The sequence below is a fragment of the Myotis yumanensis genome, unplaced genomic scaffold (assembly GCF_028538775.1).
Source record: "Myotis yumanensis isolate MYYU_CA2020_CCGP unplaced genomic scaffold, mMyoYum1.0.hap1 SCAF_2, whole genome shotgun sequence".
Taxonomy (NCBI): Eukaryota; Metazoa; Chordata; class Mammalia; order Chiroptera; family Vespertilionidae; genus Myotis; species Myotis yumanensis.
In genome coordinates this window covers 48,207,914-48,233,486 of record NW_027223753.1, presented here as the reverse complement: position 1 = coordinate 48,233,486, position 25,573 = coordinate 48,207,914, and the positions used below count along the sequence as shown (strand labels likewise).

At 37.8% G+C, this 25,573-nt stretch overlaps 1 protein-coding gene across 28 annotated transcripts in view; it reads right to left on the bottom strand.

The window, feature by feature from the left end:
- The window catches only part of SGIP1 (SH3GL interacting endocytic adaptor 1), a 214,681-nt gene that overhangs the window by 80,473 nt on the left and 108,635 nt on the right, over window positions 1–25,573 (bottom strand). For 17 of the 28 annotated variants that reach the window (XM_070405306.1, XM_070405309.1, XM_070405307.1 and 14 more), the window contains 3 exons: window positions 20,768–20,824; window positions 17,402–17,456; window positions 16,280–16,455 (listed from right to left, as the gene is read on the bottom strand). In XM_070405306.1, the coding sequence (XP_070261407.1) occupies window positions 16,280–16,455; window positions 17,402–17,456; window positions 20,768–20,824 (288 nt within the window). Of the gene's footprint in view, window positions 1–16,279; window positions 16,456–17,401; window positions 17,457–20,767; window positions 20,825–24,550; window positions 24,623–25,573 lie in introns of all 28 variants that reach the window. The other 11 variants (XM_070405326.1, XM_070405310.1, XM_070405327.1 and 8 more) reach the window with 2 other exon arrangements.

Below are 25,573 nucleotides of genomic sequence, written 5' to 3'. Positions count from 1 at the left end.
GTGCTGGTTTTATTTTGAGAAACAAAGACACTGGGTCCATATTTTGATCTCATTTTTTATTCCTTCTGTGTCTTTTGTTCCTCTTCCCTCCTATCACATGGACGTGGTACAGAGAATGCCAGGTTTAGGTCAATAGGCAGGATGAGAAGTTATAGCAGTCATTGTAGCATCCACTTAGGTGAGTTAAATAGAATCAACCAAGCACATCTGGTGCTTGTTAACATGAAAACACAGTATTTTATATTTTCCAGTGGCAAGGTCATCTGGAAACATGTTCCCAATAAGCCAGGCAGCCAAGAAGAGAAAATTGGTTTTTTAGGGGGTCTTTTTTGAGTAAAATAATTTTCAGAATAAGTTTTGTTTTAATGTTCTAAAATAAAAAAAGATGTAGATACATCATATCAAATTTGTGCTGCCACTAAAATTCACCCACTGGTACTAAAAAGTAACATGCATGAGGTGATTTACACTTTATAAAGATTCTCTTTTTTTGTCTCTGACAACTCCAGAAGGAGATATTTTTCCTTTTTTCTTTTTATGGGTTTACTTTATATATTTATTTTTCTATTGGGTAGCTTTTTCTGAAATGCCTATTCTAGTCATTTGCCAATTTTTCTTTTTTTTTTTTACATTTTTAAATTGAATTTATTGGGGTGACGTTTAATAAAACCATACAGGTTTCAAGTACACAACACTATAACACATCATGTGCATACTGCATCGAGTACTCACCTCCCAAAGTCAAGTCTCTTTCAGCCACCATTTATCCCCCCTTTGCCCTCTTCCATTTCTCTCAGCCCCTTTCCCACTGGTAATCATCATACGGAGATATTTTTCAGATTAACTGAAAAAGAAAGTAACTTCCCATTTCTAGGCAGCTTCACAAACTTTCATTCAGGATGGATACTATCATGTTGTATATTTTAAAAAATTAACTTAAAAATATTTCCTAGTCATAGTATGTACATGTAACTTGACTAATTCAAGTGGAAGCTGCAATAAACAAAACTCAATACCTAAAATATTTGGTCATATGCCTGTGATTGAGGCAGATGTGAATCTTTATAAAATTACCCTGTGGCCCTTTATAGCTGGTAAAATCACTTAGCAACCAACTTCCTCCCCCCTCCCTCTTGGGACATAATTAAACCTTGCCCTGGTTCACAAAGATTTATTTTTAAAATTTAAAATCTTGTTTAGGTGTTAAACACAATCCATCATTCAATATACAGATGGTGAAATGAATAGAAAAAAAAAAGGTTTGGCCAAAATGTGAAAAGGAATTGTTATGTCTTACCGGACTTTTCCTCTAAAAGCGTAAGCATGGGAAGGAAAAAAGGGAGAACATAAAAGAGGTGAAATGCATTTTCAAGAAGCAGCAGCTTAAGGCTCAGAATAACCATGCTTAAAGCAGCTCTCCAAGGTATTGCTCTAATAAATGCTTCCTATGAGTGTCTGGTACGGTCATTCCTAGGCTGCTGGCTTAAATTGCAGGGCAGCAGCAGAGACCACCCCCAAATATGCCATTTTGGCATATTGATTATTTTGAGCTATAGGCACTTGAAAACAACAAATGCCTAAAGAAAATCCTCTAAAAGAAACTCAATTGTCATTAATCCTCCTCATTCCGGGAATTTCATCAACCAGGGAGCACTGAATCATCACAAGAGAGGAGACCAGAAGGCAACACCATACCCAGACAAACTGTCACAAACCAACATGCCTCCCATCTATTCTTCTAAGGGTCCATTCATCTTTCCTAAAAATTATTTACTCTCCCCTAAGAGGGCTATATCCCCTCCCCTTTCCCTATAAAAATGATATTTAATTCTAAATGTCATTTCTTTGAGTTGCTCATTTTTCCTGGGTGTCTTTCACACATACATGAAGTCTGAATATTAATAAATTTCTGTGTGGGTTTTCTCTTAATTTTTCTTTTTGTTAGAGGTCCAGCTAAACACCTAACTAAGATGGGTAGAGGTAACGTGTTGTCTCCCCTATAAGTTCAAGCTATAGAGGGCATAGATATGGACTTCATTGAGGACATTCTAAGCTCTCTTTTGAATGGTTTATTTTTACCAAATAAATTTGTACCTTGAAAATAGAAAAGTATGCTTTGTAATACTAAAAGGAGCTGAAAAATGTCATTAATGCTTTAAAGCCAGGCATGATTATGAGCACGAGATTTTCCAGAAAGTCCAGTCTTGTCAGGGAACCCAGTGCCTGTCATCTCCCAAGATACCCTACCTACAACCATCATTCTTTCATTCCATCTTTCAGTTTTCCCCACTCTCCATGGGCAATTACAAATTAGTTTCCTGGCGAGTGGTCTCTGGCTCCTTGGAATGCTCTTTCATTTCCTCATCAGCTGTCCAAAGTGAGGCCTTCATTTCTTGAAGTACTCCATGAACTTTCTATATGTGGTTCCTAGACTATGGACCCTATGTCCAGTTTCATCTCCTAAATCCATCCTTTTACACTATCCTCAGAATTACTTCCAAAATTAGTGAGGTGAACATATTACTCCAGTCTTCATAAACCTCCCTATTATTCAGAAAATAGAATGTAAGCTCTCTTCTGTCATTTAATGCCTTCACGATGGGCTCCAGCTCACCTTCATGCCCTGGTCTTCTACTGTGTTCTGTATGAAACGACACTTAGCTGCAGACTCTGCTGAATCTCTTCACGGTGCAGTAGACACACACTCTGCCCTGCCTCTGCTCAGGCTGCTGCTTCAGCTTTCCATGCATCCTCTGTCTCCTGTAGTTACAAGCTTACTCATCTTTCAAGGCAGTAACACTTCTTCCCTAAGGCCTTCCAGAAGTCTCCAGGTCAGAATAAATTGTTTCCATCTCTTATTAGAGAACACATTCCTTTTGTTCAAAATAATAAGCCCATATTGAAGGCCTTTTTATTTGCCTGGCATTTAATTGCCTCAAGGAAAACAAAGGTACATGTTGCAAGTATATATTTTGCAGTTAATATTTTGTTCTGAATTATTTAGGTATTTCCATTCAATAATTAGTTCACAGTAATTGTTACCAATGGACTCTCTCGAGCCCCAAGCATTGTGCTAGACACATATTCAAATTAGCTTAGCACCCCCATTCTTTAAATGCCTTGAGAAAGTTCTACTATGCCTCAATTTCATAATTTGTAAAGCAATGATGACCGCTACTTTGTTGAATTGTGAGGATTAAAAGAGAGGGTGATACTGACAACTAACATTTATGGAGGCCTTATTATTATTGTTTTATTATTATAGATGGTTGGTGTCATTACTATCACTAACTTACCAATGAGGAAAAGGAGGCAATGATAGGTTCCTAAATCACATAGTTACAATGGAGTGGAGCCTGGGACTCAATCCCAGGTTGTCTAACTCCAGAGAGCCTGGTCAAGGGTAGGCTCCTGGCACAACTCAAGTTCCCTAAACAAATTAAACTCACTTTCAGGGCCTTTTCAGCATTGGGATCTAGAAACAACAGAGCTAAAAACTCACAGATGAGAGAGCTTGGAAAATAATCTTGGATCTTTCCAATGGAAAGAGTTAGGTCATGCCTGTCTATCATAGCAGGTCTCAAAGAATGAGCTTTTCAGAGAGTGAGTTTGTGTTTCTAGGCCGGCTTTCAGATATTCAAATTAAACTCTGATTTTAAGGTAAATTTCTCAGCCTTTTTCTAGAATTAAATGTATTTTCTTTAATTAGAATCAGAGCAATAAGCATGAATACACAAGTGATATAGCACTTCTCTTTCCTCCTCACACCTTTCCATTCTAGGCTACATGATGATTAATCAATCTTTATTTAAAATGTTGTTTTGCTTTAATTGTTAACAGCTACCAATCTTAGTTTAAGGGTTTCATCAGAATGTTAAACAAACGAACAAACAAACAAACAAAAAGACATGGCAAGATAATTTTCCTTTTCAAAATGAGCTAATTGCATCAGAATTGATTTTTAATTATGGAAACGATAATAAAAGCACTGGAAAAAGATGTATATTCTCACATGCACTAGTACTTAGAAATAGAGTAAGTGAATTTTTGGATTGGACAAACATATACCTAAAATATAACCATTCAATCTTCTCTAAGTGCAGAGATTTCCCCATCCCATGGCCTGAGAAAATATAATTCTCTAATTTGCAAACCTTGTTGAAAGGCAGCTCATCCTTATGATCAACAGCTTTCCAAGGAGCCCATAGACCCCTGCTCTCTGCAGCTGGAGAATCTCTCTCTGGCGGCAATTACCCCAAATCCTTTTCTAATGCAACTAGTCATTCCAGTTACGTTTTGTTGAAGGCTACATTTCTGTAGGAGGGGCTAGAAATCGGCAACATTTAAAACTGAATTCTGTTTATTCATTTATTAAACCATTAACAAGATATTTATTGAATATCTAATAAAGACCAGAAACTATTCTAGGCATGTTAATGAACAAAACAATAGGAACAATAGATAAAAACAACAACAACAACAACAACCCTCCAATGAGCTTATTTTGGGAGTAGGAAAAGGAGACAGATAATAAATACAATAAATATGCAAAGTATTTAGTATTTGAGATAATGAATGCAATTTGTTTTTAAATATATTTTTATTGATTATTTACAGAGAGGAAGGGAGAGGGATAGAGTTAGAAACATCGATGAGAGAGAAACATTGATCAGCTGCCTCCTGCACACCCCCTACTGGGGATGTGCCCGCAACCAAGGTGTATGCCCTTGACTGGAATCGAACCTGGGACCCTTCAGTCCGCAGGCCGACGCTCTATCCACTGAGCCAAACCGGTTAGGACTATGAATGCAATTTTTAAAAGCAGAGCAAGTAAAGAGGTTTGGGTATGCCATGACAGAGAGTTTTGTAATTTTAAATACAGTGATCAGAGTAGGCCTAATTGAGAAAATGATTAGAGCAAACAGGCTTCAAATAAGTTAGGAGGTGGAAAGGAAATTTCAATTTGGCAAAACAGAATGAGACCAGCCCATCTTGCCTTCCCTGTCTGTTGGCCACTTTAGGACAAGAGGCTCAGACTGGCATGCTCGGCTCTGTACCACTGCTGCGCTGGTAGCTGATTCAAAACAATAGTTCCTGAGGTCCATGCAATGAGTGGCTGGCCCTTAGGCAGATATAAGAGACAAAAAGAAATCTTACTTCATTCTGTTTAAAAATAAAATTTCCCCCAGTCACTGAAGAAACATTTTTCTGACATAATTAATGTGAGTGATTCACATGCTAAAATTTTTTTCTAAAACAATTAAAAAGTACATTCATTGCTGTAGATAATTTTTGGCACTAAAAAATTCTTCTTCAAAGAACAAAGAGATATTTTTTATACTGTTATAGTTATTTTTATACTGCAATTCATACAATTAAATACTACAATTCATTATAGAAACTACTTAATATAAAAATAAATATAATAGTATAAGAAAGAGAATAAAGTACTTGTCCTTCATCCTCAGGGTCAAGTGACTGAAATCTGAAACTTTAGATGAAAAAAAAACAGACTTCTCACTGGGAAGAGAATTATGACAGAAAGCTAGCACCCACAGAAAAGAACACATTAATAACTTTTTAAAAAAATACCCTGTAAAGTGTAAGAGAAGAAATGGAGCCATTGTTCACATTTTTATCCATCCAATAATGGAGAAAAACTTGACTGAATTAAAGGGGAAAAGATCAAAGAAATGCAGAGCCATACCTTTGCTCTCTCTATAAAATAATGCGAGGGATATAAGTTGCATTACATCACAGTGAAACACCAAGTTCCATATAATTTCTCACAGCAAAGAACATCCATTCATCCAACCAACCAACAGGTATTTCCTAAGGACCTACTACATGCCACTCAATGTTGTAGGCTCTCGAGCAAAGGCCCCATTAAGGAAGAAGTAAGAACCCACACCTCTAGGTGCAGGATTAGTTATCATAAACTCTGATTTCCTTAACTGCTCACAAATGATGCTTCTGTTACAAACTTATTTTCCTGATTGGTTGCTTCTCTACACAGCCTATTCTACCCTGATTATGGCCATTAGCTAATAAAAGTTTTAAATTCTAAACTCTGCACCAGTAGGACTAAGCCAAAAAGAGGACCGTAAAGATATAAAAAAGAAAAATTAGTCTTTCTGATTGTAATTAAAAGCATATAATTCTTGAATTTGCTATGTCTGGTTGAGGATAGTCTAATATGTTATGTTTCAATATTGTGGGTGTATTGTCTCATTCGACTGGATTTTAAATTGGTAACAGAAATTAAGAGTTTACAGTCTCTAATCCTGGTAATCATATTTCTGGAAACCCCCAAAAAGGACAGGTTGTCTGAGACAGTAGAACATGATTAAAGAATTTGGACTTATGCAAGGAAATTCTCTTACATATCACAAAGGGAAAGAAAATACCATGTACTCAGAGGATACAGCCAATATCAATAAGAGAAATAATGGCAAAGTCAATCCAGATAAAATTCATATTCTGCCATTTTCAAGGAGATCAAAACACAACAACTCAGTGATTTCTTCTTATCAGAGAAGGGTGGGCATAGAGGGCTTGGGGAAAAAATGAAAGCAACAGAGAATCAGAATGCACGCCATCTTCAGGCTCCCCTTGCACTGTACAGCGCTTCTACAGGAGCAACTGCCAGTGTGTAGGAGGCTGGAGCTCTCCTCCCCCACTGATGACTTCTTGTTTTCACTGAACTCAATGGGGTGCTCAACCTTCTGCCAGAGTGAGGAGAGGAAAGGGGGCGGTGTTACCAAGCAGCAGCAAATTCATGGGTTTTACTCTCCAGCAGGCTAATTTGGGGGTGGGAGGGTGGGTGGGCCACCTGGAATAGGCAAGAAGCACCAGAATGTCTGCCGTTCAAAGCTGTCTCCCCCCTCCCCATATTTTTTGATTAAATAACTCCATTATGGATTGCAAATCTCCAGGAACAAGATTAAATTGCTCCTTCATAACTCCATGTCAAATTGATTCCTTGTATCACTAAATTTTACAGGAGATGGGAGGAGGCACTAGCATATATGCTAGGAGAGGTCAACACCTACCCTCACATCATTTCTACCAGCCTTCTTCTCTTTGACTTTGCACAAGACCTCCCTCCCTATTGTTATATTTCTGCCTCCCACAAGTCTCTTAACTTAAGGACAAGGAAAACAGAGCTGAAAAGGGAAATGATACTTACAGGGTCTGAACTGGGCATTTTGAAACATACACTCATGTCATCTTTACATCAATCCTGAGAAGGTAGATATTTCTCTTCTCATACAGATTTAGAATCTGAGGCTCTAAGTTAAGAAACTTTGGATAATTAACATACAGATAATAATATACAGACTCAAAAGCCTGTGATTTTCCTGTTTTACAATGTGCTTCAAAGAAATATTCTTTTCCTTGGTCCCCTTGTATCCCCAACCTGTCCATAAACCAGAGAGCCTCCCACAGAGCCTCTTAGGCTAGAAAACACAGCATAGTATTAAAGCTCAAAGGGATCTTAAAGGTAAATGAATCATAGATCCTTACTTTGATGATGAGAAAACATACTGTGTTTTTAACTTGGCAGAAAGGAGGTTGTTGCCAGAGTCCTGGCCCTTGAACCTTTAGCAGCCTCTTGATCTTTCTGAGTTAGTTTCTTCTTTAAAATGGGGTGATTCCCATCTCTCTGCCTGCTTAATAGTGTGACTGCTCATTCCATCTTTCTGATCATGATGACAAAATGTAAACCATTATTAAAATGAATCGATATAAAAATGCTTGCTGATTGATTGATAAGGGGAACTGAAATATATGAGCCATATAAATATGAGGTGTTATTCCTTAACACTTCAAGGTTCATGGAGTCTTAATATGAAACAAGAACATTTTCATAAACTAGACATCATATATGACACAGAGCAATTAGGCCTGACTGGTTAGCTCAGCTTTGCTGTCGTCACATGGAACAACACATGACATACCATGGAAAGGTGAGTCTTTGGATTGACTGGGAAGAAAGTTTGGGAGGTGGTCTTCCGAGCTGGGATCATGAGCCCTTTAGGTTCCATCGGAGTGACAACCTTCGAAGGGTTGTGGATACCCAGAAATTGTGTGTAAGATGTTTTAGCTGAGCTAATGAGATGTTTATTTTTCCTCTTGAAAAAGAGCCAATAGCTTTTATCAAATTAGTGTTACATAGTGGTTAAGAGTTCTGAGTTAGAAACTTGACCTTCTGAGTTTAAATCTCTCAGCAGCTTAACTTACTAGCTATGGCACCTTGGGTGAGCTAATTAATCCTATGCCTTGATTTTCTAATCTGTAAAATGAGGATAATATATAGTACCTATCTAATAGGGTTGTGGTGAAGATAAATGAGTTACTGTATGTGAAGCAACTTTTTTTTTTTTTTACATGGCATTTTTAAAAATTTTATTTATTTACTAGAGGCCGATGCACAAAGATTCGTGCAAGAATGGGCCTTCCTTCCCCTGGCTGCTGGCGCCCCCTTCCCTCCGGCGGAGCCAGCCGCCTTTCTGCCTTCCCACACTGCCCAGAGGCCTGGAGTGGCTGGGGCGGTGTGGAATGCTTGTGTCGTCACCATGGAGATACACAAGCGTCCTGCCCCGCCCCCGGCCGCTCAGCGTCTGCATATACAAATTAACCCGCCTTCTTTGTTGGGTTAATTTGCATACTCACTCCTGATTGGCTGTGGGGCATCACAAAGGTATGGTCAATTTGCATCTTTCTCTTTTATTAGTGTACATGGACAACTTCTTAAGGTGAGTGAGCGGTGATTCTTGGCTCACCAAATAACAAAAGTAATAAGATGTGGCAGAGATAGGAATCCCTGAAGGTTCTAGGATAAATAGAGATGTCCACATTGGACAGCCGGGGAGGCATGAGGAAGCCAGGAGACTGAAATGGAAGCCAGAGGTGAAGCTGACCACAGAAAACCACATTTTCAGTCAGGAAATTGAAGTGAAGACAGGCAGGGGTTTGGACCACAAGGGGAATTTCAGCTTCTCTGTGTTGTTAGCAACATTATTATTTGTTGTTTTCTGATAAATTTCTAGCAGTATTTAACAAGAAGGTTGGACAAAGTCTATCCAATTTTTGATGTTAGCTCTTAGTGTCTGCTACATGGAAGGTGCTTCTGTAATATTTGGTGAATTGACTTAAAGGAAGGAGGTTGAGAAATGATGTCAATTCTTCATGAAATAAATTTAGTGGTGGGGGAGGAGACATAATATAGGATCCCATTGTGAATGCTAGCCTTCAATAGAGTCTCCATATTTGTTTAGGGGATTTTGATTTTACTCAAAAAAATTTAGGAGTACTTCTGGAATTACCTCCCAAACCATTCCTAGGCATTAGAAAAATGTTCTTTTATTAATTTTCTCAGTTTCATGCTCAGGGTAATTACTAATCTTGGCTCTAAACAACTTTTGGCCATTTGGTTTTCCTGATTTATCACTATTAATGATATTCTTCCAAATGTGCCTTAAGGCTTTGCAGATAATTCTAACAACAATAAAATAATCTCTGAATGTAGTATCTATTATAATATTCATTCAATCTTCACAATAGCCCTATGAAGTAGGTATGACAATTATCTTGATTTATAGATGAAGAAACAGAGGCATCAGTTTTATAAGTTGCCCAAGGCAAACCGTTTAAGAGGAAGAGCCTAGTTATTTGAGTAATTGTGACATTATTGAAATAAGTGTCTATTTCCATCTCCTTCTTATTACCTTAAACGGAATTGCATTCAATTATATGTTGAATTCTCATTTTGTTTTTATAAGGGCATATTTCTTATAGTTCAATCTTACACCATTATTTTATTTAGTCCCTTTCAAAAAACACTTTTACTTTTTAAAAAAATATATATATTTTATTGATTTTAGAGAGGAAGGGAGAGGGAGAGAGAGATAGAAACATCAATGATGAGAGAGAATCATTGATTGGCAGCCTCCTGCACGCCCTCTACTGGGGATCGAGCCCACAACCCAGGCATGTGCCCTTGGCTGAAATTGAACCCGGGACCCTTCAGTCCGCAGGCTGAGGCTCTATCCATTGAGCCAAATCAGCTAGGGCAACACTTTTACTTTTTAAGAACAAAGCCATTCTTGATAGGTGTAATGGAGATCTGCTTCTACCCTGAATGTAGGGAGAGTGGTACAAAGAGAAGCAGACAGCATTACTCATTGGATAGCTCAGTTTCTATTTCCTTCTTTAGGGGGAATCAAAGTCCTTTACGTTGCACTCACAGAAAGAATTGGACATCCCAATAACCACCTTGTAGGGCAGGTAGGTGTTTATTATTCCCAGTTTAGACACGAAGATTCTGAGACTCAAATAGGTTTAAGAAACTTTCCTAAGCAGTACTGTTGGCAAGAGGTTGAGTTCAGGTCTATCAGATTCCAACATCTTTCCCACGATATGCCAGTTTTTTCAGCAGATAAATACAAAGTTTCTATTTGTGTTTAAAGAAATATCAATTCCAAATGTCCAGTATGCAAAACAAATAAAACAAAACCAAAAAACCTGGCATAAAAGTAGTTCATCAAGGTCAATCAGATTTGGCTCAGAATTTAAGTCCAAGATGGGCAAGAGAGCCAAACGTCTTTAACTGCATTCAAGCTTTGACATGAGTATTATAATCCAGACAGGAAAACACAGACAGCTTTCAGGACAGGAGACGGGAAATGGGGAAGCAAAGCCATACTCTCAATAAGGGCAAAAGTTAAATAAAATTAAAAAATATATATATATAGACTAGACTAGTATGATGGTTAATGTTATTTGTGAACTTGACTAACAGTGGGGTACTCAGACTAAACATTTCTGTGTGTGTCTGTGAGTGTATTTCCTAATGAGATTAGCATTTGAATTACTACACACCCAATGTAGGTGAGCATTATCCAATCTATTGAGGGCCCGAATAGAACAAAAGGCAGAGAGAAAGGAGGGATTCACCTTTCCTGTCTCACTGTCTGAGATGGGCCATCTCATTTTCTGTCCTCAGAATGGGATTTATACCACCAGTCCCCTGTTTCTCAGGCTTTCGACTCAGACTGAATTACACCACCAGCTTTCCTGGGTCTCTTGTTTGCAGACAGCATATTGTGGACTGCTCAGCCTCCATATCTGTGTGAGCCAATTTCTGACAAATCTCTTGATATATGTACACATATATACATATATCCCGTTGGTTTTGTTTCTCTGAAAAACCCTAACCTAACCAGTAATGATGAAATGAACAATTTCAAAGCACCAATTATGCATCAAGTACTGTTACTAGGATATTCTGTATGCTCTGTTCATTCAGTCATTTACTGAGTAACTATCTGAATGCCTAGTGTATGCCATGCAGTGTGCTAAACTAAGCTTGGGGACAAAAGTCAAGTAAGATTTGACCCTGCCAGAGACTGAAAGTAATCTGCACAAAAATTCCCTAAGGACTGTTATTGTTCTCACTTCAAGGAAGAGGAATAGAGGCTCAGAACAATTGTGGGGCTTATCTAAGGTTACACAGATAGAACATGGCAGACCTGGGTCTGAATCCATATGTTATGCTCTTTTTTTTTTTTTTAATATATTTTATTGATTTTTTACAGAGAGAAAGGGAGAGAGATAGAGAGCTAGAAACATCGATGAGAGAGAAACATCGATCAGCTGCCTCCTGCACATCTCCTACTGGGGATGTGCCCGCAACCCAGGTACATGCCCTTGACCGGAATCGAACCCGGGACCCCTCAGTCCGCAGGCCGACGCTCTATCCACTGAGCCAAACCGGTTTTGGCTGTTATGCTCTTTTTTACTACACAGCTGCTTTCTATTAACCCCAAATTCTAGAACAAATTATTTTAGCAGATGGCCATAACACACTTTGAAAAGAAGGTGGTAATCTTAGCTGCCAGTGCAAAGAAGTAGTCAAACGGAATGGCAAGCTAAACCCACCACTCTCTCTTCTGGTCTGGCAAAGCTGTAGAAATTCCATGTATCTCAGTTTTGTTCATCACTGGTCTAAACAAAGTGGGAATATGTGGCCAGGATGAGGGCACAGTTGGGTGAAACATCATATGGTGAATGAGGGAGGCTGGAGTGTGTTATCAATAGATAGCCAAAAAACTAGATGGTAGTGACATGTCACAGTAAACTAGATGGTAGTGACATGTCACAGTGCTCTGTCCTTGGCCTGGTCCCATTCATATATTTGTTCATTCACACACACACACACACAGCATTTATTGAATGGTGATGAAATATAAAGGCTCTATGCCAGATACAGGGGGTTTCTGGGGGAACACCAAATTGTGCCATGTAGATTTTTCTTCAGAAGGGCTTTGCATACTAGCTGTTGAGAGTGCTACTGTATGACAGCTTTCAACTGTTCACACTTCAGGCTCTGCCTCAGCTGCAGAGAGCGACCTGGCCCAAGGTCACGCCTCTTCTTAGCCTGCCCATATCAAAGTACTGATTGATGTAATAGTATGAGGGTTATTAATCTCAGCCAAACTCAGGTCTGACCTGAAGGGTAATTCCACCTCTGGAGCTCCTCATGTGCTCAGCTCAGCTTAGCTTAGCTTAACGTCTTCCTATGCCCACCGGTGTTGTAAACAAGGTCACTTCTTAATAAACATCCTGCACATTAAACTTAAACTTGGAGTTGGAATCAGTCTGCTTCATGGAAAACCCATTGATAAAATAAGGTGCTTTGTACTTTGTTCATCCTCTAAAGAGCACAACTACAACCAAAGACAAAAGTTACATGGAGACAGCATTTTGGATTTAATAACTTTCTTTCAAAAGTGAAACAGCCTGCTTCAAAAAACACTAAATGCTGTAAGACAGAGGGAACATATTACTCTTGGAAGAGTCTTTATCAACCAAAAACATTGGTATTTTAATTAAATTTGTTTTTGTTCATCCTGCTGCTGGCTATCATATAGCACAGCAGCACTGGTATTTAGATATTAGTGATTAGAAATTTGTAAAAGAAAATTTCCTAGATTCTGGGAATAATCTGAAGGTAAATAGGAAAGTAATTCCCTTTCCCTCCTGAATTTCAAAAGCAATATGAAATTATTTAAGGCATAGTGGCAGAAACTGTCACTGTCTACACCAGTATGCAATAACTAAAAGCTCATTTGTCTTTTAGTAAAAATTTGTCAATTTTAGCTTGTTACATGGCTATCTAGCCAAAGACTACATTTCCCAGACTCCCTTTCAGCTAATGTGGCCATGTGACTAAAATATGTACAATGAGATCTGAGTGGTGGTGATGGGTGCAACTTCTGGTTAAAGCAGCAGTTCTCAACCTGTGGGTCGAGACCCCTTTGGGGGTCGAAAGACCCTTTCACAGGGGTTGCCTAAAACCATCGGAAAACACATATATAATTACATATTGTTTTTGTGATTAATCACTATGCTTTAATTATGTTCAGTTTGTAACAATGAAATTGGGGGTCACCACAACATGAGGAACTGTATTAAAGGGTCGCGGCATTAGAAAGGTTGAGAACCACTGGGTTAAAGGCTTAAAGGAAACCACTTGACTTTTATTTTCTATTTCCTCCATCCCAAGGTTGGAACATGGAGGTGATTGATGGTGGTAAGGCAGCAGCACCCTAGAAAAGTGGAGCAATAATACAAAAAGTCCTTGAATGATCCCTGGAGTAGGACTTTATTACCTATCTGGACTATCTACCAACTTTGACTTTTATGTGGGAGAGAAATAAATCATATATTTTGTTTAAGTCATTACCATTTTGGTCTCTGTTAAAACAGCTCTACCAATATTCTAACTTATACAGAAGCCAAATCAACAACTAAAACCTGGGTGATGTTCAGCCTTTGCCCTAGCAGCATGCTATTTTCCAGGAAACTGCAACATAAGAATAGAAATTAACTTCCTTTATCTATGAGTTTAATCTTAAAATTCCTCAAAAGAAATAGAAACCAGAAATCCAACATAAGTCATTGTTATGAATAGCTTACCATTAGGAATTTCTTCTATTTCTAATAGTGTAATGATGGATGCTTTTGTAGCGTAAGAACCATAGACTAAATGAAATATTCTGATGTATCATTAACTGGTATAGGTTCTATTTCTCTTTTTACACCAGAATTAAGTATAGATATATAAATGGTCTGGTTGTTTTGGTGGAAACATCTCAAGTTGTACAAATTATTTGCCATTTTTATCATGGTACTAAGTGAATTACAGAAGGTTACCTATCTGTTTTTGGAGATAATGTACTGGATATGTGAAATATAGGTACATATGGATTATCTAGATGTGTATTAGGATTCTAAAGCCAAAAAAATGTTTCAGTTACAATGTCCCTTTTTACTTATGTATATCCAGAAACATGCTTATCTTTTCCTAAAGTAGCAATAACAGCTCATTCTCCTATACTAAATATAAAAAGTCACAGATATTTGCAAATCATAGTGGCAGAGCCAGGTTCTCACATTAGAGGGAACAAGCTGGGGGTGCAGGGATGGTGGTGGTAGGGGAACCCAAGGGTCTTTTGATTTGTGGTGTTGCTGCTATGCAGGAACAGTCTACCACTGTGATTACTTTTTCTCAGTGTCTCCATTTTAATTTTATACTGCTTTCCCTAACATCTTTTCATCAGAGTCCTAACCACATCCTGCCAATATATCACCTTTAAAATAGGTGTTGGGAGGGCTCAGAGGAAGCAGCCCCTCTTCCTGCTGAATCCTCAACAGCATTTCTGGTTGGAGGAATAACCATCAGATGACTGGGAGATACATATTCCTGATAAAGGGCATTTCTTCTTTCCGAGATTCCACTAGCTTTCAGCAAATATCTACCATGTGTCTGGATATTCTAGTAAGTTTTCTTTCATGTAAATTTGTTCATTTAATCCTGTAAACTTATCTTTTGCACTTATCTCAGGAAGTTTCCAAATGCCCAGTAAGTTTATTACAACCTACAGAGAAGAGGATATAAACTGGTTTCAGGCAGTTAAATACATTTTTATAATTAATAAAAAAAGGTTCAGTAAGTGAGAAATGATTTGAAAGATGTCAACTGAAAAGTGAAAATGTGTGCATTTAAAATGCTCCCATTACTAGAAATCACTAGTATTACAGACCAATATGTAAGTTAAAATCTGTATCTTCCATGCAGAAGAGAGAAAAAGCTAATATACTTTATGCCTCCTCTTTTTAAGTTAACATATAAGATTATGATTAAAAATGACCTGAAACATCCCTTGCTGTGGTTGATTACTATTAGCAATCATTTTAGCTGTCACGAACAGTAGTGAAAAAGGCCATTATAAGCACTAAGCACTGAAGAAGGTGTCATTAGAGACTTTATTCATCCCAGGCAGGCATCTATCAAAGGAGAGATGATGACAACTCCTTTGGAAAGGTTAGTTGAGCTATTTCCAGAAGCATGTCAAAAGTGGTTCAACATTTAATAACTTCTTGTTTAGGGGGAATGCTGTAGGGAGATCACATCTCTCTGAAGAAGATGCCAAGAACATATCAGCTGTTAGTTTGAGAGCCTTCAGCTGCTCTTCACAGCTATTTTTAGAAAACAATTGTATCATTTATCAAACACCACAGAGAAAACACTGTAAATGTTGGAACTTAAGAATTCAACAACTAAAGAAATTTAATAGATGGGAATTGGAGGAAGTATAAATTGTGGGGAAAAAATACCAATTTGAATAATACAAATAAGACATACCTGTATTTGAGGTGTCTAAAAGGTAAGAGTACTTAAGACAATTTGATAATAAAATATAATAAAGATTATGAGGTTTAAAATAATTTTAGACAATATTAGACTACTATATTTTTGAAGCATAACAATGAGATGTTTTTAAAGAAAATTAATTTTCTTGGTTTTCTTCCCAGGAGTTCCTATGTGCTATGTAATAAAAATAGATAGTAAGATACGTTTTTAAATAAATATCATTATTAGTAAGTATGTAAACTTTATATTGTTTTCAATTGCTGCAGAAGTAAGTCTGGATAATGTTTTTTTTTCTTCTTTTGAAAATGCTTGCAGGAAGGTAAGTAAAAAGGAAATGTGGCTCTATGCATTTTTACTATTTTGAAAAGCACAAGAAATGCAATATAAAATGAGCATAACTTTCAAAAGCCAGAATAAGCTGCTTAAGGGTTCTAGAGTTCATAAAATGGGGACCATAGGCAGCCTTCAGCGTAAGAAGGATCTGCTCTACTTAATGATCATGGGCAGAACACAGCTCTTTGTCCAACCTCACCCAAGCTTGACATAAAAACCACTCACCACTGGTGATGGGGAAAGTGCAATGTTGCCTATCGATGCCTTCAGTTCATCTACAGTTGCAGCGTTCTTAAGAATGTCTTTAGATTGCAGTGGCTTAATCTTGATATTAAATTTCTTGTGTGATTCTTCTTCCTCTTCTGATTCACTTGAAGAATAAAAGTGCTTTCCTTTGGTAGGTAGGACACAGTTAAAGATACATAACTCTTTACTGGGAGGCAGTGATGAGTATAAGACAAGAGTGATTGCCCATAGTGGTGGCAAAAGTATCCTTAAGAAGGTAGAAAATCAAAGCAAAACAAACAAATAAAAGAATAAGTCAGGCTCTAGCTGGTTTGGCTCAGTGGATAGAGCATCTCCCTGAAAACCAAAGGGTCCCGGGTTTGATCGGTTGCAGTCTCCCAAGCATCACTGAGGGCACATGCAGGAGGCAACCAATCGATGTCTCTCTCACATTGATGTTTCTCTCTCTCTCTGTCTCTCTCCCTCCTCCCCACTCTTTCTGAAAATCAATGGAAAAATGTTCTCAGGTGAGGATTAACAAAAATAAAAAAATAAAGAGTAAATCAGGAAGGGGTTAGAATTTATTCATCTTTCCCTGGAACAAGATTAAGGATGGCGAATTTCAAGGAGCAATAGTTATAATGTCCTACATTTTTGCTGCAGTTAGCCATGTGGTGTGTCACTCTCAGCACACACACTGCTGAGCCTTCTCCGGAGAGAGGAAAATCATTTTAATGGACGATTTGTAATGAGTTTTAAGTGCTTCAGAGTGTGGCCTGTTCTGCCCAGAGATGATCTGTGGGGAGAGTATAGTAACAGGTATTTGCCAGTCATGATAAATGACACTTTCACATCAGGCTTTAGCAGACAACCCAGTATCCACAATGTGCACAATTGTTTTTCAGCACATTTTTCTCTTTCTCCTCTCTCTCTCTTCTATGAATAGAGTGAGGCAAAATGCCTGCTTGTTAGTGATCAGGCTGTTCTCTGTGCTGTTTATTCATCTCTAATATTATGGACAACAAGGCTTGGGAAGCTAGGGTTATTTCAACACCTTTTTAAAACCTGAATTTATAATACTGCTTTATGAGAAAAAATACAAAAAAAATAAAGAAAGGATATAGCCGGGTTCCTCGGGTCTGATGCTGTAGCCTTCTTCATCCAGCTCGGGTGAGTTCTATAAAATACAAGTGAACATAATGCAATTACTATCCTGACAAAAATCAAAGAATTATTCATTTTCTTTCTAGAGCCTTCTACTTAAGGATCTAAACATGTCTCTTATTTTTGGAGGTAAGGATTTTAACTTTTGGAAGTGAATGCTGGGCAGGATATAGATATAGATATAGATATAGATATAGATATAGATATAGATATAGATATAGATATATAGATATTTATTCAAGGAAATGTGGGGAGTCTTTCTATTGGGAAAACAAACTAGGAGTCAACAACTGTCAATGAAAGGAAACATTCAGAAAGAATTTACCATGCATTTTCTATAAGCCAAGGACTTTGCTCAGCAACATGAAGGGATATAAAATGGAAACTACTTGTCCTTTGGAAAATTGAAATGTATTTGGTAGGCAACAAATAAAAACAAAAATACAAAATACAAAACACAAGACATCAATGATAGGAGTGTGAAGGAAGAGGAAATGAGTGAGGTTTGAAAGAATCAGGGATCTACATGTGCCTTTGGGGGTAGACGGGGGTACAGAAGGGACTCAGTGGTGAGGAAGAGTCTGTATTGAGACCTCCAAGGCTGAAACAGATAACCTGATCCAGATGACATGATTGGAAAGGAAGCTGTACAGTGAGAGGCAATGGGAAATAGGACCATGGGTGGCCAACATGCTGGGGGAAGAGTTCATACTTGATATAGTTACTGCAGCTTCTCATTTAGGGGAGGGCATGCCGGAAGCAGCATCTTAAGGTGTTTGGGAAGCACACTTCAAGATAGACTGGGCACAGAAGGAAATGGAGGGGAAAAAAACTAATTCAAAATACTTGCATCATGCCCGTAAGATGTGCTGATAATATAGACAAAGTTGGTGGTGGTGGGAAGGGATGAATCAAGGACATTTGGAAGGACAAACTGCTAGTCTTATTAACAGATTTATCATAGGAGAAAAAGGAGAGGGAAGGTTCAGGAAAACACTAGGATTTCTACCCTCAAATCCTGGGAGACTGCTGGTACTCCTGGCTGAACTAATTGTAACAGCAGACAACTAATATTTTTGGAAAAAGACAGGAAAGAGAAAAGACAGTTTGCATGATTTGAATCAGTTATTATATTTTACTTCCTATTATAAGGTAAGTACTATGACCTACACTTTATTTCATTGAACCTTTATAACAATCATATGTGGTATTATTCTAGTTACCAAGAAGGAAACTAAGAGAAATTAGATGCCATTTCTCAAGGAACTCACACAGCAAATGGCAGAACCACTCCTTGATCCCAGGTATTTGAGACTATAGCCTACACAGTAGAGGGGAAGAAGGTGAAGAAGAGTTCAATAATGACCCTTTTGAAGTTGAGGTAATAGGCCTGCAAGTCAGAGAGAACAGAGCTGGAGAGAGATTTTGGAGTCACTGAAACAATGAAAGTGCCATGACGAGGGGGAGAGAAGATGGCCTGAATGCATTCTGTCCTCCTTCATTACTTAGCTTACTTACTTTCTTTTTTTTTTTTTTTTAATAAAAGTATATTAAGATGACTTACCTGCTAAAAATGTATCTGTGGCTTCTCACTGCACTCAGAATAAAAGCCCATGCCCAGCTGGTGTGACTCAGTGGTTGAGCATCGACCCATGCATCAAGAAGTCACCAGTTCAATTCCCAGTCAGGCACATGTCCAAGCTGCGGGCTCGATCCCCAGTAGGGGACTTGTAGGAGGCAGCCGCTCAATGTTTATGTTTCTCTCTCATCATTGATGTTTCTATCTCTCTCCCTTTCCCTTCCTCTCTCGCTAATATCAATAAAAACTTTTTTTTTAAAATATAAAGTGAAGTGCCTCTGTGCAGCCCACAAGCTCCTGCATGACCTGGCTTGGGATCCTCTCTGTTGCCTCAGGTTTGAGATTCTCTTTTCTGATCCCCCTCAGCCACAAGGCCTTCTTCCCATTATATGGTAAGTACTATGACCCATTGTTAACTTATGATATGAATGCTGCAAGTTGTTGTTTTTTTTTTCCATTTCAGGGTCCTTATAAATGCCATTCTCTCTGCCTGAAATTATCTTTTCTTTAAAAAAATATATATTTATTGATTTCAGAAAGGAAGGGAGAGGGAGATAGAAACATTAATCATGAGAGAGTATCATTGATTGGCTGCCTCCTGCATGCCCCACACTGAGGATCGAGCCCAAAACCCGGGCATGTGCCCTGACTAGGAATTGAACATGATTCCTGGTTCATAGGTCCATGCTCAACCAGTGAGCCACGCTGGCCAGGTTGACTGGAATTATCTTTCTTCAAATGTTCATCCAGTTAATCTCAATTTATACTTTAGTGTAGGAGTAGGGACCTTTTATTCTGCCAAGGGCCATTTGGATATTTATAACATCATTTGAGGGCCATACAAAATTATCAACTTAAAAATTAGCCTGCTATATTTGGTCAAACATTTAATGAATTCACCCCTAATGCCTTGGCAGGACCAGACTAAATTATTGGGTGGGCCTTAGAGGGCCCGCCAGCTGGATGTTCCCCACCCCTGCTTTAGGGCTTCCCTTTATTAAAGGTCAAATCCTCCCTAAGGCTGTCTCTGCTCTTACCCTCTCCCTGCCAAAAGCAAGATGACAGAATGTATTAAGAATAAAACCCTTCTCATTACTTAGAGAAAGTTATATCTAATGTATAATTATAATAGCAATTCCTGTGTGGCCTTATTAGTTTTTAGGACTAACAACACTTGAGGAAAATTATGCTTCAATTAAGCACTTGTATGTTGACCAGGGACAGCACTGGAGTTTAGGATTTGTGTGCTAGATGTGAGGGGGTAGTGCTTGATGAGTAATTTGGTATTTTAATTATCATACTTGTTTATTTAGAGTATCACATTCATGCATATTTAAGAATCCTAGAAAATATAACAAGAGTCTTTCTAGGTAAAAAGAATTTTTAAAAATCACCCTTTCTTAATATCTCATATCTTCCCTTACAACACTATTTTGAGCAAATAATTAGTTTATTGAATCCTTGCAATAATCTTGTAAAGTAGCTATTGATTTAATTTTTGCTGGACAGCAAATTACTATCCCAAAACCACATACAGATGACTTGTGGAGAGGCTAGGTCTTGAACCCATATCTAACAGCCTTTACTGCTCTTAGCCTGTCTACCATGTTAGTCGTGCCAGGCACTTTCTGACGAGATGGCATGTTTCACTTATTTCTATGTCATATTTTAAATACAAGAATGCCTCAACTCATTTTCAAGTTCTGAAATACTTAGTAAAGAAAAAAACATTTTCTGATACTCACGTATCTTTCCCAATCAATTTCTGCATAAAATCCATTTGGTGCCCCATTGCTTTTCTTCTGTAATAAATGTGAAAATAAATTTAGAAGAGGAACATTTGAATGAAACAAAAAAGAAATAAAGAAACTTAACTCTTATCTTTATTTAACAAGAGCTATCAATACCCAGGACTGGAAGGACAAATCAGAGCAGCCTACTAAGCAGCCACATTAGTGTAACCAAATGGCCAACTGAGTTGCTGTGACACTGCCTAATAGAGCTTCTGTACTTACTGTACAAAAGACTGTAGAATACCTAAGCATAGAATATTCACTACTAACTGTTCAAATTTTATTCAATTACTAAAGAACTAGAAGCATCTACATTATAATTTAATTCTCTATACCTTCAAGGGATAAAAACAGATATATATATATATATTTAAATGGAAACATTTTGACTTCCATGTTGCTCTCATATACAATCAGTTCCAACAATATCCAAAGAGTATTCATCCAAGTCGTTAACTAATTTTTTAGCTTTTCTAATACTAACTTAGTTTTTGGCTAACCATCCCCTTGATAGACTATAAAGTAAATCAGCTTCAAATTAGTTAATTCGGCTCCTAGGTATTAAAAATGGTGTTGATATTCTTTATAAGTGGCTTTAAAAAACAAATTACTAAAATAGAATAATAGGATTCATCATAGATTTTTCTGTCATTCATGTGTCCTATGCCTCCAGAAACACACATCATTGCAAAATGAATGGAAATCAGCATTATTCTCTCTAGATTATTTGAAAGTTCTATTTTGACTCCTAGCACAACCATGATATATGGCCACAAGCACTTGAGCAAGAATGTGGCCTTATCCAAAGAGAAATTACTAGGATTCTCTACTTTTTGTGACCAGAAGGCAAAAACACAAATCAAGTTGGTGATGGAGGGTTCATTCAACAGCATTCGGGTATTTAGCACATAGAGCAATGGTATGTCACTGGGCACAAGCAGATCTCAGAACAACACAAAATAAACGGTGACATGTGAGGCTTGAAGACAGAACCTCTAATTCTGCAATCACAAATGAAGGAGAGTTGGACCACAATGTGAACAGTTAACACTCAATTTGAAAAATAGGCAGGAGAGGTAAGCTTTTCATGTTTGCATGTAGGACCACTAGAAAACCAAATTAGAGGTAACCAACATCATTGATTAATACTTACTGAATGTTGCCTGGGAAGTCTAAGAACCCACAATAGCTTAGTAAGGGTGAACACGCATAAGGAATAGATAATATGTTCAAGTCCTCTCTCTTCCTTAGGACTGCCACCGTACTAGAATTTATAAATGCAAGAACTATGCCAATGTTTTCACTGACCAGAACCCAAGAACACAGGCCCTGTGCCCCTCTTCCTTTTTCCTGCTCCTAAAAAATATTATATACTCAGACTACATCATTTTAACTTTTTCACATAATTGCCTCCATTGAATTAGTGCTTTACTGATATTCTTTCTACTTTGAGCAAAGGTTGATCTAAAAACCTGTCACATCAACTCTGCTCCTGTATAAGCTATAAAGCTATTGCTGAAGACACGGTTCAGTAAATTATGAGCCAACTAATGATAAAAAAACTCTTCCATGGGGAATGGGCATTGTTCCTCTTTTCTTTTTGTTATGTTTGCTTTCTTTTTTAATTCGTACTTTGCCAATCTGTTTGTATATGCCTTCTTTGCAAAATTCTCCAAATCCCTCTTAGAAAGCTCATATAATAAATTTAATATACAAACTTAACTTTTATAATAATGGGGATAAAATGGTCAAAGTTGATCCGAAAGAACTAAACTCATGAATTTTGTAATCAGTAATAATACTACCATTGATAGACCTTTTAGTTATTAAACAATTCTTCAATACATAGGATTGTTATCTAAAAACTGATGAGATTAGTTAAATTACTGAGTTCAAAATTTTCAGTTCTATAGTTTGCCTCTATGATAATTTCATTTCTATTACCAATGCTTTTCTATCACCAATCCCAGTTTCTATGGAAACCAATGGAAGATTGAGATGAGAAGAAAGCAAAACTTATAAAATAGGAACATTTTAATCACAAATACTCTACATAAACAAAAAAATCATAACAATACATTCTTTTGGGAAGATATTCAACACACACACACACACACACACACACACACACAGAGAGAGAGAGAGAGAGAGAGAGAGAGCAAGCTTTATTAGAAGAATCTGGCCTCATTCATGCTAGTGAATTCTTACAAATATATTTGGTTTCACAAGTGGAAATTATCAAGTTACTGATAAAGATTCTTCTTGTAAACCCCAAGAAAGAAATAATTTTCTTGGTTTAACCACTTGAGCAAGTGCAGCTCATAGTGATAATAAGTGAAGGTAATGGTTCTATTGATTTTCATTTGGAAAACGTTGTAGAAGCAAGGAAGAAGATAAGTGGGGAAATATTTAAAAACTAGGCTTAATAGACAAGCAACAATGGCTACTCAGCATTATATAAAGAGTCATTTTTTCCTTCGAGTTGGAGTTATACATTATTTTACTTTTTTCTTTTGTGTGTTTTCCAAACTTCTACACTTTGCATAAGTAACTTTTATTTTGTGAGTATATAAATGTTATTTAAAGATAATTGAGGCTCGTATCAATGTTACTCTTATCTTAATAGGCATTTTACTTTGGTCAGGCTTATTATCTGTTCTCAGATAATATGATGGGCTAAATCAATAAATGTGGCAACAACTGTGTTTAGTTATACATTTATCAAAGTTCTCAGTTTCCACCAAGGGTGCTCCTGTTTTCCTAGGTCAGCTCATGGCCACATAGAAGTCGTCAGGTGAGAAATGTTAAAGACACAGGTTGTACTGCCTAAATATTATCTTTTTGCCACTGAGATGGACTTGACTCATTTTGCAAATAATCCTGTGGGACAGCACTGTCCAATAGAACTGTCCGTGAAGTTGGAAAGGTTCTAGATGTGTGCTGTCCAATAGCATAGCCACCAGCCATAAGTGGCTCTGGAATACTGGAAATGTGGCAGCGTGATTGAGAAACTGAACTGTAAATAGGCTACCATATTGAACAACACTGCTATAGTTGTTCCCTCACCTAGGCCAAGATCAGCATCCCTGAGTCAACATCCTTTGGTCAAGGACAGTGTTCCCACAAGCCACAGTCCTGCCAAATTCCTAATGTTACTGAGATAATGCTTTTCCTAAAAAATGATTACTCAGTTTGTATACCATGCTTATATTGGAGCCAAAGATTTCTTATAAATTCTTTTTAAAATCTGAATACCTTTCCTTTGTCTCAGATAAAGGAAACACATTTTTTTGCCTTGTCACTCTTTTAAAAAAAGTATGCTTATATTGATTTTGAGAGAGAGAGAAAGGGAGAAGGAGATAGAGAAACATGGATCAGCTGCCTCCCATATGCATCCCGACCGGGGAACAAGCCTGCAAGCTGTGCATGTGCCCTGACCAGGAAGGGAACTGGCAACCTTTTGGTGCACAGGACCATGCTCGACCAACTGAGCCACACCAGCCAGGGATGCCTGTTCACTCTTTAAAAGTATATTCAGACATCAGCATATAGAGTCTACATGGTTGATTTAAACATTGGCTCCACGTTTTCAAAAAATAATTTGGAAATAACTAAAAAAGACTCTTCTTAATTGGAGTAAATAAATGCTACTCTTTTTTTCAAGTTTCAGGTTGGGATTTTACTTACTGTTTCTACAAACCCTTGGAAATTTTAAACTAAAATCTGTTTCCTTACCGAAACTTTTTTTCCTCCTTCACGCGCACTCTCTGCTTTGTTATTGTAGGGTGGTTCATGTGGGCTGGGCTGCTGGAATTGATTGTTTTCATGTAGAAAAAGTTGTTAAAGGATCTGTTTGTTCTTTAAGACACATATAAAGAATCACATGGAGTCAGCAAACATACCATAGAAGAAACAATTTCTAGGCCAAATTGCAGGGTCTACCAATCTTGGCAGGGTTCCTTAAACAAAGAGCGGACTTTGGGGCCCATAATGAGGCTCTATTCAGCAGGCCAGTGTAGCTAGGTCAGGAGAAGAGAGAAGAGGAAGAAACATCCCAGGCAGGAGAGACTGTGTGGATCTAGTCCTCATTCAGCCAGCACTTAGTTTACAGGTAGAGAACAGACACCAGGACACACTAAGACTGAACAGAAATGGATGTATTGCTAGTCAAAGGATGAAAATTTAGCTCCATTATACTTTACCCTGGACCTAAGCCTTCCTGAGGGTCATCAATACATATAGCACACACAGTTGACAGCTCCAAATCTGGGCCTTTCCTGTACACCTGCTCGGGATGAGCAGAGACGATGCCCTCAGGCCATGTGTAGGTGGAAATCTGCACTGTTCAGGAAAAAGTTAAAGTGTAGCCTGCATGGTTAGAGTTTGTCTCTGGGTTAGAATGCATTGTAACACACAGCTGCCGGAAATCTCAGACACCAGGACAAACAGTTCTGTCGGGGACAGGTACATTCGGCCACGTGGGGAGCAAGACGAGCCCACCTTCCTACATGGAACCTTGCCACAAAGCCTCTGTATATTAAACTGCAAAAGCACTGTCACCAGAGATGGGCTTCACCGGATTTTGAGGAACTGAAATAAGCTCAAATACATTAAGCCTATTGTGTAGCGCTGCGTTGATAAGCCATTTATAAGCATGCACCATCACCTATAGTTTATATAACTACACCAGTGAAACCATAAATTTCCACTTCAGACACCCAGAGACAATAACTTGGAAGCTAACTCAGCGACGTAAAA